The sequence below is a fragment of the Pogoniulus pusillus genome, chromosome 31 (assembly GCF_015220805.1).
Source record: "Pogoniulus pusillus isolate bPogPus1 chromosome 31, bPogPus1.pri, whole genome shotgun sequence".
Taxonomy (NCBI): domain Eukaryota; kingdom Metazoa; phylum Chordata; class Aves; order Piciformes; family Lybiidae; genus Pogoniulus; species Pogoniulus pusillus.
In genome coordinates this window covers 14,697,020-14,723,913 of record NC_087294.1, presented here as the reverse complement: position 1 = coordinate 14,723,913, position 26,894 = coordinate 14,697,020, and the positions used below count along the sequence as shown (strand labels likewise).

General features: G+C 50.4%; 1 protein-coding gene and 1 long non-coding RNA gene across 3 annotated transcripts; one reads left to right on the top strand and one right to left on the bottom strand.

Moving 5' to 3' along the window:
• Positions 1-26,894, top strand: NT5E (5'-nucleotidase ecto). Of its 2 annotated transcripts, none has more exons than XR_010307986.1 (9): positions 1-349; positions 3,267-3,489; positions 13,201-13,389; positions 17,670-17,867; positions 18,673-18,824; positions 20,241-20,349; positions 21,132-21,281; positions 22,476-22,642; positions 23,479-23,552. XR_010307986.1 is itself a non-coding variant. In XM_064169370.1 (9 exons), exons 1-9 carry the CDS (start codon positions 20-22, stop codon positions 26,249-26,251), a joined length of 1,710 nt encoding a protein of 569 aa, XP_064025440.1. In that variant the 5' UTR covers positions 5-19; the 3' UTR covers positions 26,252-26,894. The 2 variants fall into 2 exon arrangements, 1 of the variants encoding a protein (XP_064025440.1); XM_064169370.1 differs by lacking the exon at positions 22,476-22,642 and adding an exon at positions 26,094-26,894 and having other exon boundaries at positions 5-349; positions 23,479-23,679.
• Positions 23,673-25,301, bottom strand: LOC135189242 (uncharacterized). The gene is made up of 3 exons (XR_010307988.1): positions 25,057-25,301; positions 24,499-24,547; positions 23,673-23,861 (listed from the first exon to the last, which is right to left on the bottom strand). It is a non-coding gene; the product is annotated as an uncharacterized LOC135189242 (long non-coding RNA).

The window sequence follows — 26,894 nt, the reverse complement described above, 5'->3', positions numbered from 1 at the left end:
GGTGCGAACCCCCCGCGGCATGGCGGGGCGAGCGGGAGCGCTGTGGCTGTGCGCGGCGGCGCTGGTGCTGTGCGCGACGGCGGAGCTGCGGCTGACCCTGCTGCACACCAACGACGTGCACGGGCGGGTGGAGGCGCGGGGCGCGGGGGCGCGGAGCTGCGCGGCGCGGGCCGCGGGCTGCTTCGGCGGCGTGGCGCGGCGGGCGGCGCGGGTGGCGGCGGTGCGGGCCGCGCACCGCAACGTGCTGCTGCTGGACGCCGGCGACCAGTACCAGGGCACGGTGTGGTTCTCCCGCTTCAAGGGCCGGGAGGCAGCGCACTTCATGAACCTGCTGCGCTACGATGCCATGGTAAAGTGGGCCGGGGGGGGTGGCTGGCAGCGAGCGGCGCGGTGTGTGGGGGGGTCCCGTTGGCACAGGTGCTGGATCTGTGCCCCCCTTCCCCTTCCCCTTCCCCTCCCCGTCGCTTCGTGCACTGTCGCCTCCTCGAACCGTTCAATGTTGCATCAGAGGGCTGAAGCGGTGAGCGGGGGCGAGCAGCGCCGTGCCAGGTGACGGGCACACGGCCGAACGGAGGCGTGAAGCTGGCAGCTCCAGCAGCCGCCACTCACGGGAGCTGGTGCCAGGGCTCCAAGAGGGAAGGGGAGCGGTGCGGTGGCAGAGCTGCCGTTGGAAGTGGAAGAGTCTTGGGGCGAGCGTGCCGCCGGAGTGACTGTGTTGGAGAGGGGTGGGCAGAGGCATGGAAGCTAAGCCTGGCAAAAGCCAAGGCCAGCAGGCTGGCCCGAGGCACCCAGCTTAATCCCGGCCGAGCCTCGCAGCCTGTCCTGCTGGCTTCAGCCTTGGCAGAAAGGAAGGGACAGATGGCACATGGTGGCAGCGCTGTTTCTAAGGGTCGTGGGGTTTAGTTTTCACCATGTCCCCCTCTAAACATGGAGGTGTTTAAGGCCAGGCTGGATGAGGCTGTGTGCAGCCTGCTCTAGGGTAGGGTGTCCCTGCCCATGGCAGGGGGGTTGGAACTGGCTGATCCTTGTGCTCCCTTCCAACCCTGACTGATTCTATGGTTCTATGTCCAGTCCCACCAGAGCTGTGCTCACGGTGGAGTATCAGGCTCTGTGCAACTGGTCCAGGCACTGCTAGAGAACTCTCTTCAGATGGTGCCACTCCAGCACTTACACTCTCAGTCACCAGAGTGCTGGGAGGAAGGTAGAAGAATTTGAGGCTGAGATTGATGGATGCCATCCCATGTCCTTAAGTCTTTTGTCTCAGGGTGAGAGCCTGTTGATGTATAAAAACCTTATCATGGGTTATTTTCCCCAGAAAGGAGGAGAGATGCTAAAATAACGTTTGAGAGTCACTGCAGTTTGAGAGTCACTGCAGTTGGAGTGTGCCTGTGTATTTATTTCATCCCAGTAGACAACTTGAGGGGAAAGTCTTCTGTGCACATCACATCCTCTGTCCTCTTTTCTGTGGTGTTGTGTTTTCTTTGGCTGGGAAGGGCTGCACTTTGCCTTCCCAGGTAAAAATGGCTTTTACCCATTTCTCCCCTCTGCCTTGGAACAGCTAGAGAAGGGAAAGGGATGAGCCAGTGCACTCTCATAGCAGACAGATGGGTCTGTCAGGACACTGCTCCCTGCTCACATGGCTTTATGAATGGTTTCCTTATCATAAAACTAACATAAACAGGATTTTCCCTCCTGCTGCTGATGGGGAGGAGTGTGTACAGTCAGGATCCATCCTTCCTGAGAGGTGGGAAGCACTCTGGGGGTCTGCAGTGCAGAAAGAGCTCCAGTTCTGGAAAAAATAAAACCCTGAGCCTAACAGAAAAGAAAAATATAACTAACAGCATTTCTGTGGTCACCAGCAAGAGGAATGTGCTGTTTGGAGACAGGACAAAGGCTTGCATTGGATGGCTGGAAATAGTTCCTCCCCCAGAAGGGTTGTGGGGTGATGGAACAGGCTTCAGAGGGGGGGATGGAGTCATCACGCCTGGAGGTATTTAGAAGCTGTGTAGGTGTGGTGGTGAGAGGGATGTGGTTTAGTGGACTGGACAGTGCTGGGTTCATAGTTAGCCTTGATGGTCTTAAAGGTCTCCTCCAACCACAACCATTCCCAGAGAGGGGTGGTGAATGGTGCCACATCCAGGTGGCAGACAGTCATTAGTGGTGTCCCCCAAGGAGCAATCCTGGGGCCAGTCCTGTTCAATATCTTTATTGATGACCTGGAGCAGGGGATTGAGTCCAGCATCAGTGAGTTTGCAGAGGACACCAAGCTAGGAGCAGCTGTGGAGCTGCTGGAGGGTAGGAGAACCCTGCAGAGGGACTTGGCCAGGCTGGATGGGTGGGCAGAGGCCAAGGGGATGAGACTGAACAAGGCCAAGGGCAGAGTTCTACACTTTGGCCACAACAACCCCAAGCAGCACTGCAGGCTGGGGCCAGAGTGGCTGAGAGCAGCCAGGCAGAGAGGGAGCTGGGGGTGCTGGGAGAGAGGAGCTGCAGAGGAGGCAGCAGTGCCCAGGTGGGCAGCAGAGCCAATGGCATCCTGGGCTGGCTCAGGAGCAGTGTGGGCAGCAGGACAAGGGAGGTTCTTCTGCCCCTGTGCTCAGCACTGCTCAGACCCCACCTGGAGTGCTGTGTCCAGTTCTGGGCTCCTCCATTGCAGAGAGATGTTGAGGTGCTGGAAGGTGTTTGGAGAAGGGCAGCAAGGCTGGGGAGGGGCCTGGAGCAGAGCCCTGTGAGGAGAGGCTGAGGGAGCTGGGGGTGTGCAGCCTGCAGCAGAGGAGGCTCAGGGCAGAGCTCATTGCTGTCTGCAGCTGCCTGCAGGGAGGCTGTAGCCAGGTGGGGTTGGGCTCTGCTGCCAGGCAGCCAGGGACAGAACAAGGGGACACAGCCTCAAGCTGTGCCAGGGCAGGTCTAGGCTGGATGTTGTTAGGAAGCTGTTGTCAGAGAGAGTGATTGGCACTGGAATGGGCTGCCCAGGGAGGTGGTGGAGTGGCTGTGGCTGGAGGTGTTGCAGCCAAGCCTGGCTGGGGCACTTAGTGCCATGGTCTGGTTGGTTGGCCAGGGCTGGGTGCTAGGTTGGGCTGGCTGAGCTTGGAGCTCTCTTCCAACCTGCTTGATTCTCTGATTCTCTGATTCTGTGATGCTGAGATAGGTTTTTCTTCCCATGAGCATAGACTTTGCCCTCCCAAACCTGCCCTGTCTACCACACAGGAGAGTATGGAGTGAATGCTGCAGGCAGGCTTTGACTGTTTCCTTCTTGCTTCTCACAGGCTTTGGGGAACCATGAATTTGATGAAGGTGTGAAAGGATTGCTGGATCCTCTTCTTATAAATGCTAACTTCACAGTCCTGAGTGCAAACATTAAGGGGAAAACTCCCTTAGGAGAGAGAATGATGGAATATGTTCACCCCTTTAAAATCGTCCACTTTGGCTCAGAATCAGTGGGAATTGTGGGCTACACCACGAAGGAAACTGCTTTTCTTTCACAACCAGGTATGCTTTCTTTACTGTGTAAGTCTACCTCCTGTGGTGCTGCTGTGCTGCTGTGCTCCTACGTGGCCAGCAGGGCCAGGGAGGGGATTCTCCCCCTCTGCTCTTCTCTGCTGAGACCCCACCTGGAGTCCTGCATCCAGTTCTGGAGCCCCTGGGACAAGAGGGCTGTGGAGATGCTGGAGAGTGTCCAGAGCAGGGCCAGGAGGATGCTCAGAGGCTGCAGCAGCTCTGCTGTGAGCACAGAGTGAAAGAGTTGGGGCTGTGCAGGCTGGAGCAGAGGAGGCTCCCAGGTGACCTTCTTGTGGCCTGCCAGCATCTGAAGGGGGCTACAAAAAAGCTGGGAGGGACTTTCTAGGCTGTCAGGGAGTGCCAGGACTTGGGGGGATGGAGCAAAGCTAGAACTGGGTAGATTCAGCCTGGATGTAAGGAAGAAGTTCTTCAGCATGAGAGTGGTGAGAGCCTGGCAGGGGTTGCCCAGGGAGGTGGTGGAGGTGGAGGCTGGATGAGGCTGTGGGCAGCCTGATCTGGTGTGAGGTGTCCCTGGGCATGGCAGGGGGTTGTTGGAACTGGCTGATCCTTGTGGTCCCTTCCAACTCTGATTCTGTGATTTAGCATCACTGAATGATCTAAGAAGATAAGAAGGTCAGCGAGGTAGCAGGAGAGCTGGAGAGAGCCTTTGGTGCAGGGGGTGTGTGCGTGTTCATTGTTGATTGAGTTTTGAACTGTGTATTGCTCTCTGTTGTCACTGAGGGGTTTCACTGTCAAATGCAGCTTGTCTCTGGAGTGAAATATGCTGAAGGCATTTCACTGTGTGTTGGAATTTTCCTCTTGGATGCCTCCATGCTTGAGCCCTAAGTAAAAACAAGGAGTTGCTTCCTGTGTTACAAAGCAGAAGTTGCCTAAGATGTTTTTACCCTCTCAGATATTTTCCTCTCTCAGATGTTTGCCTCTCAAATACTTGACTGCAGCAGGAAAGCCAATGCAGCTTTTTTAACCACAATTGGCTTTATTCACAAGCCAAATCAGAATGGATGAGGTGGGGGGGGTGGGGAAAGGCTTTCTCAAGTTCTGGCTATTCCCCCCCCCCCCCCAGTGCTTAAGAGGTTTTGGTTAGTTGAGCTTTGGGTTAGTTTATGTATTCAGGAGAGTAAAATGTTCCAAGGTAACAAGAAACACATTTACATCAGCTGTAGGAATTCTGAGTCACTGCCTGCCTAAACCTCAGGCTTCCTCTGACAGAATCAGGCTTTCTTCCCTTGCTTTCTGCACTAGGGATGCCCTCAACACCAGTTCAAAGGTTTGTCCACATTGATTCATGGGCTCACAGGATGCTGAAGGTTGGAAGAGACCTCTGGAGATCATCCAGCCCAACCACCGCTGCTAAAGCAGGTTTGCCTGAGGCAGGCTGCACTCAGCAGTGCTCTGAGGATATTTGTTCCTGCATCCCCACTGCCCTGTAGCAGATCATCTTTTCATCTTGCATCACTTTGCACGCTCTGCCTTCATAGAAGCAGAGAGCTTTAGAGGCTGGAAAGGACCTCCAGAGATCACAGAATCAGTCAGGGTTCACAAAGGAAGGGACCTCAAGGATCAGCCAGTTCCAACCCCCCTGTCATGCCCAGGGACACCTCACACTAGAGCAGGTTGCCCACAGCCACATCCAGCCTGGCCTCAAAAACATCCAAGGATGAGGCTGCCAGCACCTCCCTGGGCAACCAATGCCAGGCTCTCACCACTCCTGTGCTGGATATGAAAACTATCAGGAGGTGGACATCTGAAGTCAGAGAAGACTTCTGCCTCTCACTTCTGTCTCTCACTTCTCTTTTACAGTGATGTGGTTTTAGAGTCCTTTTTTGTCCTCTTGTTTTTTGCTGATGAAAACCCAAACTTTTTTGTGTGGGGAAGGGAATTTCACCTGTGCTAAGTCTGACAAATGAACAGAGCCAAAATCTTTGTCTCCATTAAGGAGTAAAAGACCTCAGCTCTTCTTCCTTAGCAACTGCATTGGTGAGGTGAGGTCACCCAATTAACTTTCCTGCAACTAAATGCACTAGGAGTGTTGGAGTGGCTCTCTGGAGCATTTGAATATGTAAAGCCCTTTATTTAAGTCTGGTATTCATTGTAATACTGAAAGCAGCAAATCAAGCAGCATCCAGGCAGCATATTGAGTGTCTCAGCCTTGTAACAGAGACCATGGCTAGCAAAATCCCAGGGTTCAAGGGGAAGATTTCTTAGCTCCAGGGGTAGAGCTGAAGCAGCCCTAAGCCAAGTGTGTTCCATCAGTGCAGCTGAGCAACAAGCAGGGCAAAGTCTAGCAGAGACATCTATAGCAGTCAGGGGTTTTAGCATCACAGGTCACAGGATGGCAGGGGTTGGACAGGACCCGAGGAGATCATCCAGTCCAAACCCCCTGCCAGAGCAGGACCATCCAGTCTAGCTCAGAGCACACAGGAACACATCCAGAAAGGGCTGGAAAGGCTCCAGGGAAGGAGACTCCACAACCTCTCTGGGGAGGAGATCACCTCCCACTTTGCCATCTCTGTGTGGGAGAACATTTGGAGGCTTTACAAAATGATGATTTCAGGCTACTTTAATACAACTTAATGCCTGTCTGCCACCCATAACCTTACACTTGGCCTTGTTGAATGCCATGAGGTTGGCCTGGGCACACCTCTGCTGCCTGTGCAGGACCCTCTGGATGGATCCCTGCCCTCTAGCAAGTCGACTGTGCCACACAGCTTGGTGCCATCTGCACACCGGCTGATGGTGCACTGATTCCTCTGTCTGTATCACTGACAAAGATGTAAACAGCACTGGTGCCAGCACTGACCCCTGAGCCAGCCACTTGTCCCCAGGTGGGCATTGTGCCCTTGATCACCACCCTGTGGCTGCCACCCCCCAGCCAGTTCCTTACCCAGCAGTGCTCCACCCAGCAAGTCCATGTTTCCCCGGCTGGGTGACCAGGCTGTGCTGTGGGACAGAGCCCTTGAGCCTCAGCCTTTCCATTGCCAAGGAGCAGTTGCTCTCTGCTGAGGGTAGCGTCAGTGTTGCTGTTTGGAAACCATAGGGATGGGGAACTCTCAGCACAGGTCATAGCCAGGAGCCAGCTGACAGCTTTTTGCCTGGAGTTCTCCTTGGTTTAGCTGTCCACAGCTTACCTCAGCTGAATTCCCAACCATGTCCTGAAGGAGCTATTTGTACCTTGGCACACAGATGGAGTTACCTGCGCTCGCTTTTGACCAGTGACCTCCCCAAAGTCCCCTCTCTGGCACAGGATGCTCACTTGTTTTTAGTGCTGAGATGCTGTTGTAACCCCTCCCCCCCAAAAAAAAACCCCAGACCCAACAGTTAATACTTTAATCTGTCCTGAGAGATGCTGCAGACACATTTGGGGCTGGGAGATAATGTATCTCGTTTTGCCCACCCTCCTTTTGCATGGGGTGGAGATGCAAACCTCCTCCTGCTGTAGCACAACACAGGCAGCACAATGCTTGGTCCAGGCTGGATGTTAGGAGGAAGTTGTTGGCAGAGAGAGCGATTGGCATTGGAATGGGCTGCCCGGGGAGGTGGTGGAGTCCCCATCCCTGGAGGTGTTGAAGCAAAGCCTGGATGAGGCACTTGGTGCCATGGTCTGGTTGGTTGGCCAGGGCTGGGTGCTAGGTTGGACTGGCTGAGCTTGGAGCTCTCTTCTAACCTGCTTGATTCTGTGATTCTAAAGCAATCAGCCTGGCAGGCTGCTACAGCTGAGCTGCAAGTTCCATTTGTTTCATAGAGTCATGCAGTCTGCTTTGGGTGATGCTGCTCTGGCAGGGGGGCTGGACCCTATGATCTTCTATGTGACTTAGAGTTCTGTGATCCTGAGTGATCTGCTTTGGGTGATGCTGCTCTGGCAGGGGGCTGGACCCTATGGTCTTCTATGTGACTTAGAGTTCTGTGATCCTGAGTGATCTGCTTTGGGTGATGCTGCTCTGGCAGGGGGCTGGACCCTATGGTCTTCTATGTGACTTAGAGTTCTGTGATCCTGAGTGATCTGCTTTGGGTGATGCTGCTCTGGCAGGGGGCTGGACTCGATGACCTTCAGAGGTCCTTGTGGCTGCTTGGTTCTAAGCAGATGTCCCCAGGTGGAAGATGTGGGGGTGCAGTGCACAGTTGGCTCTGCACTGTGCAGCACAAAGACTCCCTCCAGCAGCAGAACTATTCCCTGGGTGTGGTGGCAAAGCAATTTCTGCAACCCTCTTTTATCTCTTCCATTGCAGCAGCTTCCTCTGCCTTTCCTGAGGCATTTTGCAGCGGGTTGTGAATTCGATTTCACTCCTCCCTGTGTGCTGAAGTAGTGTAAATTCTTCTGACTTTGAAGGGAATCTTTCCAAGTCATTTGGTTAAGAGAATTCTGCAGGGAGGAGAGGAGTTAGGTAGAGGAGGTGGAACTGGTGGAGTGCCAATGGCGCTTGCTTGGCTCCACTGGGAGGTTGCTCATTGCAGTTTGTCTTTACTCTTCCACTTCATTGATCTTTGCTTTTACTCTTCCACTTTATTGATCTTTGTTTATATTAGCACTGTTTATTGGTGCCTTTTTTATATATAATCTTCAACTCTGGTTTTAGTCTTAAGCTTTATCTTTCTTATATCCTTAAACTTTGGGTTTAGTCTTAAGCTTTATGCTTCTTAGATCCTTCAACTTTGGTTTTAGTCTTAAACTTTATGTCTCTTAGATCCTTCAACTTTGGTTTTAGTCTTTATGCTTCTAATATTCTTCAACTTTATGTTTGGTTTTAGTCTTAAACTTTATCTTTTTTATATCCTTAAACTTTGGGTTTAGTCTTAAACTTTATGTTATTTGTATCCTTAAACTTTATCTATGTTTGGGTTTAGTCTTAAACTTTATTTAGCTTTTTTTATATCCTTAAACTTTGATTTTAGTCTTAAATTTTCTTTAAGCTTTTTTATATCCTTAAACTTTGGTTTTAGTCTTAAATTTTGTTTCTGTTTGGTTTTAGTCTTAAATTTTATTTAAGCTTTTTTTATACCCTTAAACTTTGGGTTTAGTCTTAAACTTTAATCTTTTTTTATACCCTTAAACTTTGGTTTTAGTCTTAAACTTTCTTTAAGCTTTTCTATATCCTTAAACTTTGGTTTTAGTCTTAAACTTTACTTATGTTTGATATTACTCTTAAACTTTATTTAAGCTTTTCTATATCCTTAAACTTTGGTTTTAGTCTTAAATTTTACTTAAGCTTTTTTTATATCCCTAATCTTTGGGTTTAGTCTTAAACTTTAACCTTTTCCTATATCCTTAAACTTTGGTTTTAGTCTTAAACTTTCTTTAAGCTTTTCTGTATCCTTAAACTTTGGTTTTAGTCTTAAACTTTCTTTAAGCTTTTCTGTATCCTTAAACTTTGGTTTTAGTCTTCAACTTTACTTGTGTTTGATTTTAGTCTTAAACTTTCTTTAAGCTTTTCTATATCCTTCAACTTTGGTTTTAGTCTTCAACTTCATTTCTGTTTGTTTTTAAACATTATTGGAGTGGGTTTTATATTATTAAACTTCATGTTTGGTTTTATTCTTAAACTTTGTGTTTATTTTAAAGCTTCATTTATGCTTTTTTATATTCTCAAACTGTTCTTTTTTGCATACTCTTAAACTTTGCTTTTATTCTTAAGCTTTATTTAAGTTTTTTTTAATATATTCTTAAACTTTATTTATGTTTGGTTTTATTCTTAAACTTTATGCTTGGATTAATTCTTGATTTATGCTTGGTTTTATTCCTTAACTTTATTTATGTTTGGCTTTATTCTTTAACTTTATGCTTGAATTAATTCTTTATGTTTGGTTTTATTCTTTATGTTTGGTTTTACTCTTTGTGTTTGGTTTAATTCTTGAGCTTTGTTTTTATTCATGAGCTTTATTTGTGTTTGTTTTTATTCCTGAACTTTGTGTTTTTATTCATAAACTTCATTTGTGTTTTCATCCTTAAACTTTATCTTTTATATTCTTAAACTTTACTGATGGTTTTTATATTCTTAAACCTTATAATTGGTTTTATTCTTTAACTTTATTTATGTTTGGTTTTATTCTTTAACTCTTTATGCTTGGTTTTCTTCTTTATGTTTGGTTTTATTCATTAACTCTTTATGCTTGGTTTTCTTCTTTATGCTTGGTTTTATTCTTTATTCATGCTTGGTTTTATTCTTTATGTTTGGTTTTATTCTTTATGTTTGGTTTTATTCTTTATGCTTGGTTTTATTCTTTATGCTTGGTTTTATTCTTTAACTCTTTGTGCTTGGTTTTATTCTTTATGTTTGGTTTTATTCTTTATGTTTGGTTTTATTCTTTAACTTTATGCTTGGTTTTATTCTTTATGTTTGGTTTTATTCTTTATGTTTGGTTTTATTCTTTATGTTTGGTTTTATTCTTTAACTTTATGCTTGGTTTTATTCTTTATGCTTGGTTTTATTCTTTATGTTTGGTTTTATTCTTTATGTTTGGTTTTATTCTTTAACTTTATGCTTGGTTTTATTCTTTATGCTTGGTTTTATTCTTTATGCTTGGTTTTATTCTTTATGCTTGGTTTTATTCTTTAACTCTTTGTGCTTGATTTTATTCTTTGTGCTTGGTTTTATTCTTTATGCTTGGTTTTATTCTTTATTTATGCTTGGTTTTATTCTTTGTGTTTGGTTTTATTCTTTAACTCTTTGTGCTTGGTTTTATTCTTTATGTTTGGTTTTATTCTTTAACTTTATGCTTGGTTTTATTCTTTATTTATGCTTGGTTTTATTCTTTATGTTTGGTTTTATTCTTTAACTTTATGCTTGGTTTTATTCTTTATGCTTGGTTTTATTCTTTATGCTTGGTTTTATTCTTTAACTCTTTGTGCTTGGTTTTATTCTTTATGTTTGGTTTTATTCTTTAACTTTATGCTTGGTTTTATTCTTTATTTATGCTTGGTTTTATTCTTTATGTTTGGTTTTATTCTTTAACTTTATGCTTGGTTTTATTCTTTATGCTTGGTTTTATTCTTTGTGCTTGGTTTTATTCTTTAACTCTTTGTGCTTGGTTTTACTCTTTAACTTTGTTGATGTTTGGTTTTATTCATTATGCTTGGTTTTATTCTTTAACTTTATGCTTGGTTTTATTCTTTATATTTGGTTTTATTCTTTAACTTTATTTGTGCTTGGTTTTATTCTTTAATTGTTTATGCTTGGTATAATTCTTTAACTTTATGCTAGGTTTTATTCTTTATTTATGTTTTGGTTTATTCTTTAAGTTTATTTAGGTTTGGTTTTATTCTTCAACTATTTATGTTTGTTTTTATTCTTTAACTTTATGCTTGGTTTTATTCTTTATTTATGTTTGGTTTTATTCTTTATTTATGTTTGGTTTTATTCTTTATGTTAGGTTTTATTCTTTAACTTTATGCTTGGTTTTATTCTTTATTTATGTTAGGTTTTATTCTTTATTTATGTTTTGGTTTATTCTTTAACTTTATTTATGTTTGGGTTTATTCTTGAACTATTTATGTTTGGTTTTATTCCTCAGCTTTATTGATGCTTGTTTTTATTCTTTAACTTTATTTAGGTTTGGTTTTATTCTTGAGCTTTGTCTTTGTTCTTGAACTTTTCTGCTTTTTATGTTCTTCAACTTTATCTTTGGTTTGAGTCTTAAACTTCATCCTTAACACTCTGTGAAGGAAATGAGCCTCTCTTTGCCCTGCCCCAACCCCATGCCCAGGATGAAAGAGGATCTTTGGGTAGTGCTCTTGTAACTGTTGCTCACGTTGGGGTCCTTTCAGGATGCAGAAGGTTTGTGAGCTTCCCAACATTGTGGTTTCTGCTCTCCAGACTTGCTCCTGGGGATGGTTGCTTGGTTATGTGCTGGGCTGTGTTGGTGTTACTGAGAGTGGTTGATGTTAAGAGAGATTGATTTGTGTCAAAAATCAATTCAGGGTTGAAGTGGAGGATCAGGAAGGAGCTATTTAAAGCAGAGGTGAGTCTGGAGTAGAAAGAGAGCTTCAACTCAGAAGATGGCAAAGGAATAGCATTTGGGAACTAAACCAAGCTTTAAAGCACAGTGCAGGAGTTGATACTCAGACACATGTTCAGTGTCATTTCTCTAGCTGAATCAGTCAGGGCTGGAAGCGACCACAAGGAGCAGCCAGTTCCAAGCCCCTGCCATGCCCAGGGACACCCTACCCTAGAGCAGGCTGCACACAGCCTCAGCCAGCCTGGCCTCAAACACCTCCAGCCATGGGGCCTCAACCACCTCCCTGGGCAACCCATTCCAGCCTCTCACCACTCTCCTGCTCAAACTTCCTCCTCACTTCCAGCCTGACGCTCCCCACTTCCAGCTTTGCTCCATCCCCCAACTCCTGCCACTCCCTGACAGCCTAAAAAGTCCCTCCCCAGCTTTCCTGCAGCCCCCTTCAGATGCTGAATCATAAAAGCCATCCAGCATTTGGTACTAGTGCTGGCTGTAATTGGGTTTGCTGATGAAGTCACAACTTGTTCAGCATGGGCAAGTAGCTACAGCTCAGTGCAGGAATGTTGTATCAGTCTAGTCCTGCTGAGACACTGGGGGATGTCAGGTCAGATCAGGAGCCTGAGCCAACCGAGCCCAGCTGGAAGCTGCTGACACTCAGCACTCAGTTAGTTATACAAAGTAGTATCCAAGGTCCTTAAAAGCAGTCTTGAAGTTAGTTTGTAAATACAGAACCACAGCATTGACCAGGTTGGAAAAGACCTCTGAGATCATCCAGTCCAACCTAGCACCTAATACCTTCTCATTAACCCATGGCACTAATTGCCTCATCCAGCCTCCTCTTAGACACCTCCAGGGACAGCCACTCCACCACCTCCCTGGGCAGCCCATTCCAGTGCCAATCACTCTTGCTGGGAAGAACTTCTTAACATCCAGCCTGAACCTGCCCTGGCACAGCTTGAGGCTGTGTCCCCTTATTCTCTCCCTGGCTGCCTGGCAGCAGAGCCCAACCCCACCTGGCTACAGCCTCCCTGCAGGCAGCTGCAGGCAGCAATGAGCTCTGCCCTGAGCCTCCTCTGCTGCAGGCTGCACCCCCCCAGCTCCCTCAGCCTCTCCTCTCAGGGCTCTGCTCCAGGCCCCTCAACAGCTTTGTCGCCCTCCTGTGGGCGCCTTCCAGTACTGCAACATCTCTCTTGACTTGAGGAGCCCACAACTGGACACAGCACTCAAAGGGTGGCCTGAGCAGTGCTGAGCACAGGGACAGAAGAACCTCCCTTGTCCTGCTGCCCACACTGCTCCTGAGCCAGCCCAGGATGCCATTGGCTCTGCTGCCCACCTGGGCACTGCTGCCTCCTCTGCAGCTGCTCTCTGCCAGCACCCCCAGCTCCCTCTCTGCCTGGCTGCTCTCAGCCACTCTGGCCCCAGCCTGCAGTGCTGTTTGGGGTTGTTGTGGCCAAAGTGTAGAACCCTGCACTTGGCCTTGCACAGTCTCATCCCCTTGGCCTCTGCCCACCCATGCAGCCTGGCCAGGTCCCTCTGCAGGGCTCTGCTACCCTCCAACAGCTCCCCAGCTGCTCCTAGCTTGGTGTCCTCTGCAAACTCAATCCCCTCATCCAGACCATCAGTGAAGATGTTAAGCAGGACTGAGTCCAGCAGTGATGGAGGACTCAATGCCCTCATCCAGGCCACCAGGACCATCCACACATTGACGTTTGTCTTTGCTTGTTTATTTTCAAGGGGATGATGTAGTCTTCGAAGATGAAATTGAAGCGCTGCAAGTACAAGTGAATAAACTTACTGCTATGGGAGTGAACAAAATCATTGCTCTGGGACACTCTGGTTTTGCTGTGGACAAGAGCATTGCCCAGAAGGTGAAAGGAGTGGATGTTGTAATTGGAGGGCACACAAACACGTTCCTCTATACAGGTATTGTGCTTCTTGACTCGACTGTTGCTTCTAAAGCAAACCTGAATCTGGTTGTTCCCACTTTAAACTCAGAGGACTTTGCCATATGTGGTTTGCTGCTGGCTCTTCTGGGCCAGCTTCTTAGCTGGCACCCACCTGTGCCTGCCAGGGCAGCATTTAAAGCAGCTTGTGAGCAAGAAGTGCCCTGACTCACTGAAATGCTTCCTCAACTCTGTAGGATGCTGCTGGTGATAGATTGGAAGTGTGACAGAGGAACAAAGGTAGCAGCACTCATAAACTGCTGCCAAATGTGAACCTCTTTCCAGTTCACACACACAAAGCAATACAAAAGATGTTGACATTTGAACTTCTCTATGACTTAACAAACAAACCCCCCAAAAAAATCAGTCTCATGAGACTTGAGAAGTGGTCCCAGGGTTGAGTTTTCCGTAGCATCTGGTTCTGTGTTCATAGCTCTCTGTTAACCCTCTCACTAAAGTACTTTCCCCACGTTTTCCTCTGTCTTTTTCAGTCCTCCTTTTAATCTCTCCCTGTATTCTTCTTCCACCTAGAGACAGACATCATTCCAGAGGTAAGTGTGGACCTGATTTCTTCAGCAGCAGCCCTGCTTTGTGTGGAACCTGCCACCAGCAGCTTCTCCAGGTGCTGCTGCCTTCCCTCTGCTGCTGTGTAGGGACACAAGGAAGAGAAAGGCTTTTTTTTTTTCCTCTCCTTAACCCATCAAAGGTAGCTCAGTAAATCTGCCAGGAACTTTATCAACTGCTTGAGAGTCTAAAAGGAACTCTCTGTAATTTTCAACAACATTTCACTTGTGCTCCAGGCACAGGAGTATCACAGAACCACAGAGTGTTAGGGCTTGGAAGGGACCTTGAAAGCTCATCCAGTCAGTCACATCCTAGGCTGCATCCAAAGAGGCATGGACAGCTGCTCAAGGAAGGGAATGCTTGGATCCAGTCAGTCATGTCCTAGGCTGCATCCAAAGAGGCATGGGCAGCTGCTCAAGGAAGGGAATGCTTGGATCCAGTCAGTCATGTCCTAGGCTGCATCCAAAGAGGCATGGGCAGCTGCTCAAGGAATGGAATACTTGGATCCAGTCAGTCATGTCCTAGGCTGCATCCAAAGAGGCATGGGCAGCTGCTCAAGGAAGGGAATACTTGGATCCAGTCAGTCACATCCTAGGCTGCATCCAAAGAGGCATGGGCAGCTGCTCAAGGAAGGGGATGCCTGGATCCAGTCAGTCACATCCTAGGCTGCATCCAAAGAGGCATGGGCAGCTGCTCAAGGAAGGGAATGCTTGGATCCAGTCAGTCACATCCTAGGCTGCATCCAAAGAGGCATGGGCAGCTGCTCAAGGAAGGGAATGCTTGGATCCAGTCAGTCATGTCCTAGGCTGCACCCAAAGAGGCATGGGCAGCTGCTGCTCCTGTACTCCACTCTTGGGAGATCCTACCTGGAGTACTGTGTCCACTTCTGGGTGTAAAACTGTTGGGAGTGGGTCCAAAGGAAGGCTATGAAGATCATAGAATCATAGATTGATTTAGGTTGGAAGGTACCTCAAAGCTCAGCCAGTTCCAACCCATAGGCAGGGACACCTCCCACTGGAACAGGTCACCTGGTTCTGAACACCTCCAGGGAGGTTGTGGAGCACAGAATGGAATCAAATATCTCATTCTGTGCTTCTGTGCTCCACAACCTCCCTGGGCAACCTGTGCCAGTGTCTCACCACCCTCACTGCAAACAACTTTTTCCTAACAGCCACTTTCAATCTCCCCTCTGACACTTCAAACCCATTCCTCCTCATCCTGGCATCACAAGACCTTGTCAGTAGTCCCTCCCCAGCCCTCCTGTAGCCCACTTCAGATCCTGGAAGGCCACTGCAAGGTCTCCTGGAAGCCTTCCCTTCTTCAGGCTGCAGAGCCCCAACTCTCTCAGCCTGTGCTCAGAGCAGAGCCTTGGTGATCCTCAGGGGCTTTGCCAGCCTGGATGGTTCTGTGACTCTGTGTGAAATTCTTCACCATGAAGATGGTGAGACACTGGAACAGGTTGTCTAGAAATGATGTGGAGACCTCTACCCTGGAAGTGTGCAGAGCTGGGTTGGATGGGGCCTTGAGCAACCTGGTCAAGGAGGAGACATCCCTGCCTCTTTAAGGTCCCTTCCAAGCAACATTGTTCTGTGTCACAGTGGTGATTAATCCTGTAAGAGGATATCAGGAGGGGCTAAGGGAGCTGGGGGTGTGCAGCCCGGAGTAGAGGAGGCTCAGGGGTGACCTCATTGCTGGCTACAACTACCTGCAGGGAGGCTGTAGCCAGGTGGGGTTGGGCTCTGCTGCCAGGCACCCAGGCACCCAGCAACAGAATAAGGGGACAGAGTCTCAATTTGTGCCATGGCAGGTCTAGGCTGGATGTTAGGAGGAAGTTGTCATAGAGAATCACAGAATCAAGCAGGTTGGAAGAGACCTCCAAGATCATCCAGCCCAACTTGGAATGGGCTGCCCAGGGAGGTGGTGGAGTGGCTGTGCCTGGAGGTGTTGAAGCCAAGCCTGGCTGGGGCACTTAGTGCCATGGTCTGGTTGATTGGGCAGGGCTGGGTGCTAGGTTGGACTGGCTGAGCTTGGAGCTCTCTTCCAACCTGGTTGATTCTGTGATTAGAAAATGGTTCTTCAGAAAGCAGGGAAGGAAGAAGGCTCTGGCCAAGCACTTAACCATCTGCAGCTGAAAGCGCAGCCAGAAAGCATTAACTTCCTCTTGCTCACTCAAGAGCTGCCCAGGAGCAAGAGATCACAACTGAGTCAGCTGCAAAACAGCCACCCCAAAGAGACTTTTGCTCACATAAATCCTGCAGGGTTCTCATTAGCTACAGGACTTAAAGTCTTCTCCAGTGACATGCAGGAACCAAGTGTCAGCCAGGCTGGCAGCAGCAAAGGGCGGCTCTGGTCAGCCTGCTTCAGCTTGTAGATTGTTACAGCCATTCCCCCCTGGAGGAGCAGAGGGATTAGGGACAAACATAAACACAGTGGAGTTGCAGGAGGAACATTTGTCATGCTGCTTACCCCAGGATTTGGTGTGGCATAAACAACTGTAAATGGAAGGAAGCAGTGGAAGTGGGGAGCCTGCCTGCCGCCGGGTCCGCGGGTGGGAGTGCTGCTGGCACTGACAGAGGCAGCAGGGAGCAGCAGGCTCCTGGGTGGCAGCTCTGCTGTGCAGCACAGGAAGCCTCTCAGAGCTGCCTGATCTTGGTCTTTGTTGGCAGTAGGGGAGAAATCATGAGAGGAGTAGCAGGGGAGTGATACTACTCAGTGTTGTCAAGGAGACAAGGAGAAGGTGGTACCCTTGAGATGAGTTTTAGGCTGTCAGGGAGTGATGGGAATGGGGGGAATGGAACAGAGCTGGAAATGGGGAGATTCAGACTGGATGTGAGGAAGAAGTTCTTCAGCATGAGGGTGGTGAGAGCCTGGCAGGGGTTGCCCAGGGAGCTGGTGGAAGCCTCATCCCTGGAGATGTTTCAGGCCAGGCTGGCTGAGGCTGTGTGCAGCCTGCTCTGGTGTGAGGTGTCCCTGGGCATGGCAGGGGGGTTGGAACTGGCTGCTCCTTGTGGTCCCTTCCAGCCCTGACTGATGCCATGATTCTCCTACAAACTAATTAACAGCTCTCTGCTTTTGGGACTGGCTGCTCCTTGTGGTCCCTTCCAACCTTGACTGCTTCTATGATTCTGTTTCCTGGGAAGAGGAGAGAGGAGGCTCCTGCTGCAATGGGACAATGTTTAATGCCATAAGCCAAGTGGTACCAATGTGATGGGATCAGAGAATGCAGACAAGGCTGAGTTTGGTGTAGTGAAATAAAAAGAAGGTTAAAATGCAGCCCAGAACTGGATGCAATATTCCAGATGGGACGTCACCAGGACAGAATAGAGGGGGAAGGAGAACCTCTCTCCATCTGCTGGACACACTCTCCTTAATGCACCCCAGCATCCCCTTGGCCTGCTGGGCCACCAGGGCACATTGCTGTCCAAACCCCTGTGGCTCATGTCCTGAAACCAACAATGCCTCTTATGAAATCAGAATGGACTGGAAGAGCTTTCCTGGTCCCTTCCAACCCCTAAGGTTCTGTGGCTCCCTGTGAATCATCAGCTGTGTGCTCCTTGTCCCAACACAGCCATTGCTGCTTCTACTGGACAGCCTGTTTGGGGTTCTTAGGGCTGAGAAAGGTTTCAGCTGGCATCCCAATCATTCCTGCAAGGTCCCAGGAGCTGAAGATCTGCCTTCCATGCTTGTTTTGTGCAGGCACCCCACCCTCTACTGAACAGCCAGCTGGCCCCTACCCAGTCCTGGTCGACTCGGAGGACGGCAGGAAGGTGCCAGTTGTCCAGGCTTATGCCTATGGAAAATACCTTGGCTGTTTAAATGTCACCTTTGACAAGAGAGGAGACGTAGTGGAGGCCGTTGGAAACCCCATCCTGCTGGACAGCAGCCTGCCTGAAGGTATCTGGGGCACTGCTCTGCATTTGCTTGCAGCTCTCCACTGCACTTCCAAGTGTTGCTGCCTGACACACGGGGAATGGTTCTCCTCTGCAGCCTGGAGAGGAGAAGGCTTCCAGGAGACCTTGGAGTGGCCTTGCAGGATCTAAAGGGGGCTACAGGAGGGCTGGGGAGGGATTATTGATGAGGTCTTGTCATGACAGGATGAGGAGGAATGGGTTTAAAGTGTCAGAGGGGAGATTGAAAGTGGCTGTTAGGAAGAAGTTGTTTGCAGTGAGGGTGGTGAGACACTGACACAGGTTGCCCAGGGAGGTTGTGGAGCACAGAAGCACAGAATGGGATCAAAGATCCCATTCTGTGCTTCTGTGCTCCACAACCTCCCTGGAGGTGTTCAGAACCAAGTGGTGGAAGCCTCATCCCTGGATGCTTTTAGGGCTATGGCACAGGTTGCCCAGGGTGGTTGTGGAGCACAGAAGCACGGAACAGGATCAGAGATCTGTGCTCCACAACCTCCCTGGGCAACCTGTGCCAGCATCTCACCACCCTCACTGCAAAGAACCTGTTCCTAACATCCACTTTGAATCTCCCCTCTGCCAGTTGTTCACTGGATTTTCTTCCCCTGCCTGCTCCTCTGCCAGGCTTTGTTTGAAGTGAGTGTAGCCAACAGGATGCTCTAAGAGCCTTTAGGCAGAGTGGAACACTTGAGAGCCCTGAAGAGCAGTTTACTCCCTGAGCTTTGTGCTGGCTGAAGTGTCACCAACAGGAGGTTGCCTGCTGCTGATCTGAATGCTTTGGCACTGCCCTACAGATGAGCACATTAAAAGAGAGGTGGAAGAGTGGAGGAAGCAGCTGGGGAATTACTCGGAGGAGCTTGGCAAGACCAGCGTGTACCTGAACGGCACCAGCCAAGCCTGCCGCTTCCAGGAGTGCAACATGGGAAACCTGCTCTGTGATGCTGTGGTAAGGCTTGGCCACCGTGGGGCAACCAGGCCACAGGACGGCAGGGCTTGGAAGGGACCCAAAGGGATCATCCAGTCCAACCCCCCCTGCCAGAGCAGGAGCATCCAATCTAGCTCAGGGCACACAGGAACACATCCAGACAGGGCTGGAAAGGCTCCACAGAAGGAGACTCCACAGCCTCTCTGGGCAGCCTGTGCCAGGGCTCTGGGACCCTTACAAGTAAAGAAGTTCCCCCTTGTGCTGAGCTGGAACCTCCTGTGCTGCAGCTTCCATCCATTGCTGCTTGTCCTGTCCCAGGGAGCAGTGAGCAGAGCCTGTCCCCCCCTCCTGACCCCCAGCCCTCAGGTAGGTATAAACATTGATTAAATCATAGAACAGTTTAGGTTGGGAGGGACCTCAAGGATCATCCAGTTCCATCCCACTGCTATAGGGACACCTCCTACTAGAACAGGTTCAATCCCCTCTCAGTTTTCTCCAGACTGAGCAGCCCCAGGTCCCTCAGCCTCTCCTCACCAGGCAGTGCTCCAGTCCCTCATCATCCTTGTAAGGTGCAGCTTAGGAAGTTGCATAGAAACACAGGGAGGATTTTTTTCCCTGTGAGGGTGGCAGAGGCTGCCCAGGGGGGCTGTGGAGTCTCCCTCTCTGGAGCTATTCCAGAGCTGCCTGGATGTGTTCTTGTGTGATCTGCTCTGGGTGCTGCTGCAGGACTGGCTGAGCTTTGGAGGCCCCTTCCAGCCCCTGGCACTCTGTGGTTCTGTGATGAAATGCCTCCTGGCTCTGACCAGCTCGTGGGCTCTTAAGCTGCTTTCCAACACTGTGCCCCAGTGCAGCCCTAGGCAGGCCTGGCTGGAGTGACTCTTGCTGTGCAGAGCAGGCAGTGGTTTATTCCTTGCCTGTAGCCTCATGCAGGGAGTGGCTTGTGCACAGCTGGAGCTCAGGCTGCACTTTTAAGAGCCACATCTGTCTGATCTGCCAGACTGCTCCTAAAGCAAGGAGAATTCTGCTCCCTGGCTCTTCTCCTGCCCTGCTACCAGTCCCCTGCTCACAGCACTTAAACATCTTGGGCTCTACAGTGTAGCAGAGACAGGGGCCAGCTGGAAAGAATCTGAGGGAGGGCCATGAGGATAATGTGGGGACTTGAGCATCTCCCCTCTGGAGAGAGCCTGAGAGCCCTGGGGCTGTTTAGTCTGGAGAAGAGAAGGCTGAGAGGGGACCTGATCAGTCTAGATGGACTGGATGAGCTTTGGAGGTCCCTTCCAGCCCCTGACATTCTGTGGTTAACTCTTTTCCAGTAGGGCTGGAGGTAATGTCAAAGGAGGTATAAACACTTTGTCTTTTCTCAGCCCCAGATTGCACTGGGGGTAAGCCCCCAGAGCCCAGACAGAGTGAAGGTTAACCTCAGGCTCTCTTTGGCAGCTCTATGAGAACGTGGGGCACCCAGATAAGAAGTCCTGGAACCATGTCTCAATGTGCATCCTGAACGGAGGTGGCATTCGGTCACCCATCGACGAGGAGACCACCAACGGTAGGGGACACCCCACGCTGGCAGCCTGGCCAGAGGGAACCCCAGGCAGGGCTGCAGGCTGGGGCAGAGCAGCTGGAGAGCAGCCAGGCACAGAGGGACCTGGGGGTGCTGTCTGGCAGCTGAAGATCAGCCAGCAGTGTGCCCAGGTGGCCAAGAAGGCAAGTGGCATCCTGGGCTGGCTCAGGAGAAGTGTGGGCAGCAGGATCAGGGCAGTCCTGCCCTGTGCTCAGCACTGCTCAGGCCACACCTTGAGTGCTGTGTCCAGTTCAGGGCTCCCCAAGTCAAGAGAGATGTTGAGGTGCTGGAAGGTGTTTGGAGAAGGGCAGCAAGGCTGGGGAGGGGCCTGGAGCAGAGCCCTGTGAGGAGAGGCTGAGGGAGCTGGGGGTGTGCAGCCTGCAGCAGAGGAGGCTCAGGGCAGAGCTCATTGCTGCCTGCAGCTGCCTGCAGGGAGGCTGTAGCCAGGTGGGGTTGGGCTCTGCTGCCAGGCAGCCAGGGACAGAACAAGGGGACACAGCCTCAAGTTGTACCTGGGCTGGATGTCAGGAGGAAGTTGTTGGCAGAGAGAGTGATTGGCATTGGAATGAGCTGCCCAGGGAGGTGGTGGAGTGCCCCAGCCTGGCTGTGTTTCAGGCTGGTTTGGATGTGGTGCTGGGGGCTGTGGTTGAAGGTGAACCTTGCAGAGCAGGGTTCTGGGCTGGACTTGGTGATTCCAAGCAGAACGTTTCTGTGACTCTGGAAGCTCAAAAACAAAGAGAGAAGCACATCAAAGCTTACTCCCCCAGGCAGCATCACCGTGGAAGATCTGCTCTCTGTTCTGCCCTTCGGAGGTCGCTTTGATCTGGTAAGGCTGAGAGGCTCCACGCTGAAGGAGGCTTTTGAGCACAGCGTGCGCAGGTACGGCAGAGGAGGTGGAGAGCTGCTGCAGGTGGGAGGTACATTTCCTTCCTTCTCTCCTCTTCTCACCTTCCTTCCCTTCTGTTGGCCTGGTCTGCAGTACAGCAGGAAGCCTCTCTAAGAGTGAAGCTGCCCCTGGCTCCCAGCCCTCTGCTTGCCAGCCGGCTGCCACCTCCTCCCCTGCACGTCAAACCCAGCCACTGCAGCAGAGCAGCTCTGCCTTCCCTGCAGCAGACACAGAGCCTGCCCAGCTGGCTCAGCAGCTGGCATGGCAGCAGTTCCACACTTCAGTTAACAAGAAGCTATCATTCAGTGTGCAATACATAACTGAGTGCAAGTGTAGGCTGCTGCTAGCTACCACAGGCTGGTTTGGAGCTTGTCCCTGTGGCAGCCAACCTGAAACCCTCAGGCTGGTTGTCTCTGCCAGTTATTGCCCAATGCCAGTTAGCAGAGTCAGCTTCTGCCCCTGGCTAGTGGCTGCTGGCAGGTGTGGACTTAGTCCCAGTGGCATAGGGAATTGCTTCAGTGAACTTCTAAATGTAGAGGAGGCAGTCAGTCAGTCTGTCTTTAGAGCAGGGAGGCAGTCAGTCTGCCTGTCTTTAGAGCAGGGAGACAGTCAGTCTGCCTGTCTTTAGAGCAGGGAGACAGGCAGTCTGCCTGTCTTTAGAGCAGGGAGGCAGGCAGGCAGTCTGTCTGTCTTTAGAGCAGGGAGGCAGGCAGGCTGTCTGTCTTCAGAGGAGTCTTTAGAGGTCCTTTGCTGCCCAAACTGCCCTCCCCAGCTCAGTCCTCCAAGGCCTCAGCAAGCTGCATGACACCCCTCAAAACCCCCAGCCAGCTGGAGCCATCTCGCCCACACACACTGTGAGATAAGCAGGGACATGCTCTGTCTGGAGAGAGGTGTGAAGGGAGGGGAGGCAGGGAGGGGAGAGAGCCACAGCAGCCAGGCACTGCCTCAGGAGCTGCAACAGAACCACAGAATGGGTTAGGTTGGAAGGGACCTCCAAGCTCAGCCTCTTCCAACCTCCTGCTGCCATAGGCCTATTCTGTGCTTCTGTGCTCCACAACCTCCCTGGGCAACCTGTGCCAGTGTCTCACCACCCTCACTGCAAACTTCTTCCTAACATCCACTTTCAATCTCCCCTCTGACACGTCAAACCCATTGCTCCTCATCCTCCTCTCATGACAAGACCTTATCAAAAGTCCCTCCCCAGCTTTTTTGTAGCCCCTTTCAGATACTGAAAGGCCACAAGGTCACCTGGGAGCCTCCTCTTCTGCAGACTGAACAGCCCCAACTCAGCCTGTCCTCAGAGCAGAGCTGCTGCAGCCCTCTGAGCATCTTGGTGGCCTCCTCTGCACTGGCTCCAAGGATAACAATATTACAACATCCTGGGACCACCAGGTCTGTCCCCTGGGATGGGACTTTGTCTCTGCAGTTTTATTCAAGGAACCTGGGACTCCTCCACCCCAAACTACCACATCAGTAAATCAAGGGGGAGAGCACTCCAGAATTCTCTAATCCCATGGACTTTCTTGCAAGGAAAATGGGGAGTTAAAGCCCACACCTGCAGTGCTGCATTAGCACAGGAGGGACCTGGAGCTGATGGAGCAGGGCCAGAGGAGGGCCAGGAAAATGCTCAGAGGCTTGGAGCAGCTCTGCTGCATAGACAGGCTGAGGGAGCTGGGGGTGTGCAGCCTGCAGAGGAGGCGGCTCTGGGCAGAGCTAACAGCAGCCTGCCAGTGCCTGAAGGGGCTGCAAGAAGGCTGCAGAGAGACTGTTTGCAAAGGGCTGCAGGAACAGGACGAGGGCAATGGCTGCAAACTCAAGCAGAGCAGATTGAGATTGGATGTTAGGAACAGGTTCTGCAGCAGGAGGCTGCTGGAACACTGCAACAGGTTGCCCAGGGAGGTGGTTGTGTGCCCATGCCTGAAGATATTGAAGGTGAGGCTGGAGAGGGCTGTGGGCAGCCTGATCACAGGATGTCAGGGGCGGGAAGGGTCCCAAAGAGATAATTGAGTCCAACCCTGCTCTAGTTGAGGATGTGCCTGCTGAGTGCAGAGGGGCTTGGACTGGATAAGCTTTGCAGGTCCCTTCCAACCCAGCCCATTCCATGATTCAATTCTGGAATGCTTCAACCTCTCAGTCACAGAAACTGAATGTAAAGCATCAGGTGCAGATGATGAGGGATTCTTTTTCCACAGGCAGGGCATGAAGGCATTCAGCTGTGTGTTTTGTAGGCATCCACGTGGTCTATGATCTCTCCAGAAGCCCAGGAAGCAGAGTGGTGAGTTTGGAAGTGCTCTGCACAGCCTGCCGGGTCCCAGCCTACGTCCCGCTGCAGATGGATCAAGTATACAACGTGACCCTTCCCTCCTATATGTTGTTTGGGGGAGATGGCTACCACATGCTGAAGGACAACAACCTGGGGTACAGCAAAGGTAAGGGCACCAAGAGGGTAACTGGCAAATAAGTCCCCAAAGTTCAGAGATCTTCCTGAGAGTGCAAGCCTCAGACATGGCTTTTACCACAGAGATGAAACCTGCTGATGCCCTCTCTGCCTTGGAAGCTTAGGTTTGGTTGCAGATGGCAGCTCTGCTCTTCTCAAGGGAGATCTCAGCTGCTCCAGTGAGAAACTGAGGATTAGCAATTCCACACAGCAGAGAGAGCAGAGCTGAGGTCATGTCTCTCAATTCAAGAGAGATGTTGAGGTGCTGGAAGGTGTTTGGAGAAGGGCAGCAAGGCTGGGGAGGGGCCTGGAGCAGAGCCCTGTGAGGAGAGGCTGAGGGAGCTGGGGGGGTGCAGCCTGCAGCAGAGGAGGCTCAGGGCAGAGCTCATTGCTGCCTTAAGCTCCCTGCAGGGAGGCTGTAGCCAGGTGGGGTTGGGCTCTGCTGCCAGGCAGCCAGCAACAGAACAAGGGGACACAGCCACAAGTTGTGCCAGGGCTGGATGACAGGAGGGAGTTGTTGGCAGAGAGAGTGATTGGCTGCCCAGGGAGGTGGTGGAGTTGCTGTGCCTGGAGGTGTTGAAGCAAAGCCTGGCTGGGGCACTTAGTGCCATGGTCTGGTTGATTGGCCAGGGCTGGGTGCAAGGTTAGACTGGCTGAGCTTGGAGCTCTCTTCCACCCTGCTTGATTCTATGTTAGAACAGAGAGAAGGCAGGGAAAAAGGCCCAAAAGCTCCCTAGAGAGTAGTTGTGATGTGCACTGCCTTGCACTTGTGCTCCTTACCAAACACAAAAATAAGAAAGGTGTCACTCACTTTGGGCCTCAAGTTTCCACTCATGCAGCTGACAGGTACAAAGAGGAACCTGAAACAGTTTGAGACCAAAATGCATCACTGCTGAAAACACACAAGGGATGCAGTGATGCATGGAAAACAAACACATATATAAACCATCCAGGAGCACATCTACACACTGGTTTGCTGCAGCCTGCTCCAGTGGTTTCTCTGGAATGTTCCAGGGATTCTCACCTTGCATTGCTTTATTTATCCGCATAGATAACAATCACAGAATCAGAGAGTGGCAGAGGCTGGAAGTGACCTGGAAAGCTCATCCAGTCCAATCCCCCTGCCACAGCAGCAGCACCCAGAGCAGAGCACACAGGAACACATCCAGGCAGCTCTGGAATATCTCCAGCAGGAGAGACTCCACAAGCTCCCTGGGCAGCCTCTTCCAGGCTTCTGTCACCCTCACAGGGAAAAAAATTCCACCTCCTGTTTCCATGGAACTTCCTCTGCCTCAACTCCCACTCAGTGCCCCTTGTCCTGGCACTGGCATCACCCAGCAGAGCCTGGCTCCAGCCTCTTGACACTCACCTGCACATCTCAATAACCATTCCTGAGGTCCCCCCTCAGGCTCCTCTTCTCCAAGCAGCACAGCCCCAGCTCCTCCATGCCAGACAAGGGCCAACACCAAAGCTGTGCTCAGCACCACAGGAACTGAACACAAATAACAGAATGGTTTATGTTGGAAGGGATCTCAAAGCTCCTCTAGTTCCATAGGCAGGGACACCTCCCACTAGAACAGGTCACTCAAGGCCTCATCCAACCTGGTCCTGAACACCTCCAGGGAGGTTGTGGAGCACAGAAGCACCCAATGTGATCTCTGATCACATTGGGTGCTTCTGTGCTCCACAGCCTCCCTGGGCAACCTGTTCCAGTGTCTCACCACCCCCAACCTGTGCCAGTGTCTCACCACCCTCACTGCAATGAATGCAGTGCTTGAAATGTATCTTTCATCATTCCTATGCATAAACCTCCTCCCCATGAGCATCATTTGCAGTCCTCAACTGTAGACTTTTTAGTTCTCCAATACTATAGCATCAGAGAATGGTTTTAGGTTGGAAGGGACCTGAATTCCATAGGCAAGGACACCTCCCACTAGATCCAGGCTGGATGAGGCTGTGGCCAGCCTGATCTAGGGTAAAGTGTCCCTGCCTACGGCAGGGGGATTGGAACTGGCTGCTCCTTGTGGTCCCTTCCAACCCTGCCTGATTCCATGATTGTAAGTAGCTCCAACTTGTCCTTGAACACCTCAGCACTATCCACATCTACCCTCCAAGTGAGGCTAGGTGCAAACCAAACCAAACAGCCAGACAATGCAAAGAGCTTACTATTTCACCCCTTCTGGGGAGAGCCAAGAGAGGAATTTCTGCCTTCAAGCCATCCCAGCTGGTTCATCTGTGAGCTCTCCACGCCCTTATGCCATCTCCACATGTACCAAAGCAGCCTGGCAAACTGCAGAAACCACTTTGCCTTGAGACCTGAGCTTAAAATCTTCCCTTGGCAGGCAGGTTGTTAACTCTGGGCTGCTCCAGAGGCCACAGAAGGTTTGTGTTGGTTTCTTTGTGTAGGTGACCCTGACGTGGAGGTCGTTTCCCGTTACCTCCAGAGGATGAAGAGAGTTTACCCAGCAGTGGAAGGTCGAATAAAGTTTTCTTCTGGAAGTCTTCTTGAAGCAAGCCTTGCCCTGATTTCTGTGCTCTTCACTCTAACCATCTTGCACACCTGATTTTGGCTCCCCCAGTCTTTGTTTGGAGGCAGCTAGGCAGGAGGAGAGGTGATGCTGATGAGGGGAAAAGGGAACTGTTGGGAACTGTTCTGTTCTTTTCTCCTTCAGCCTTAAAATGGATCTTTGGGTTCCTGCTTGTCAGCAGCAAAGAGCACAAGCAGTTGGCTTTCATCTGGTGCAGAAGGAGCAGGCAGGATTCATGACTCCTCAGTCTGAAGCAGAATGGAGGCTGAGGGTGCAAGAAGCAAATGCCCAGCGAACGCTAAAGCTCCATCATGAAAAGCAGGGCCCCAAAAAGGGCCACTTTTAGCTTGTCAAAATTCTCTCAGCTCCTTCAGTGGGCTGATGGAAAATTTTGATTCCAGTAATGTAACCAAGCTTGAAGGAATGGATTAACTGCAGGTTTCCAAACCTCTCTTTCATCTCCACTCAGGGTTACAGCTCTCCATCCCATTAACTCTTCCCTTCCAGTTGTCTCTATCATACCTACATCAAAGCCTGAAGGAGCTGGATTAAACAAGGTGTTATTAAAAGCAGGAGATCCACCTACATGCCAGGAACAAAAAGGGTTTCCATTGGACTTCTGAAGCTGCAACACCTCACTCCTGTTTTCCCACTAATAAAGGATGCAATGAAAGCTTCA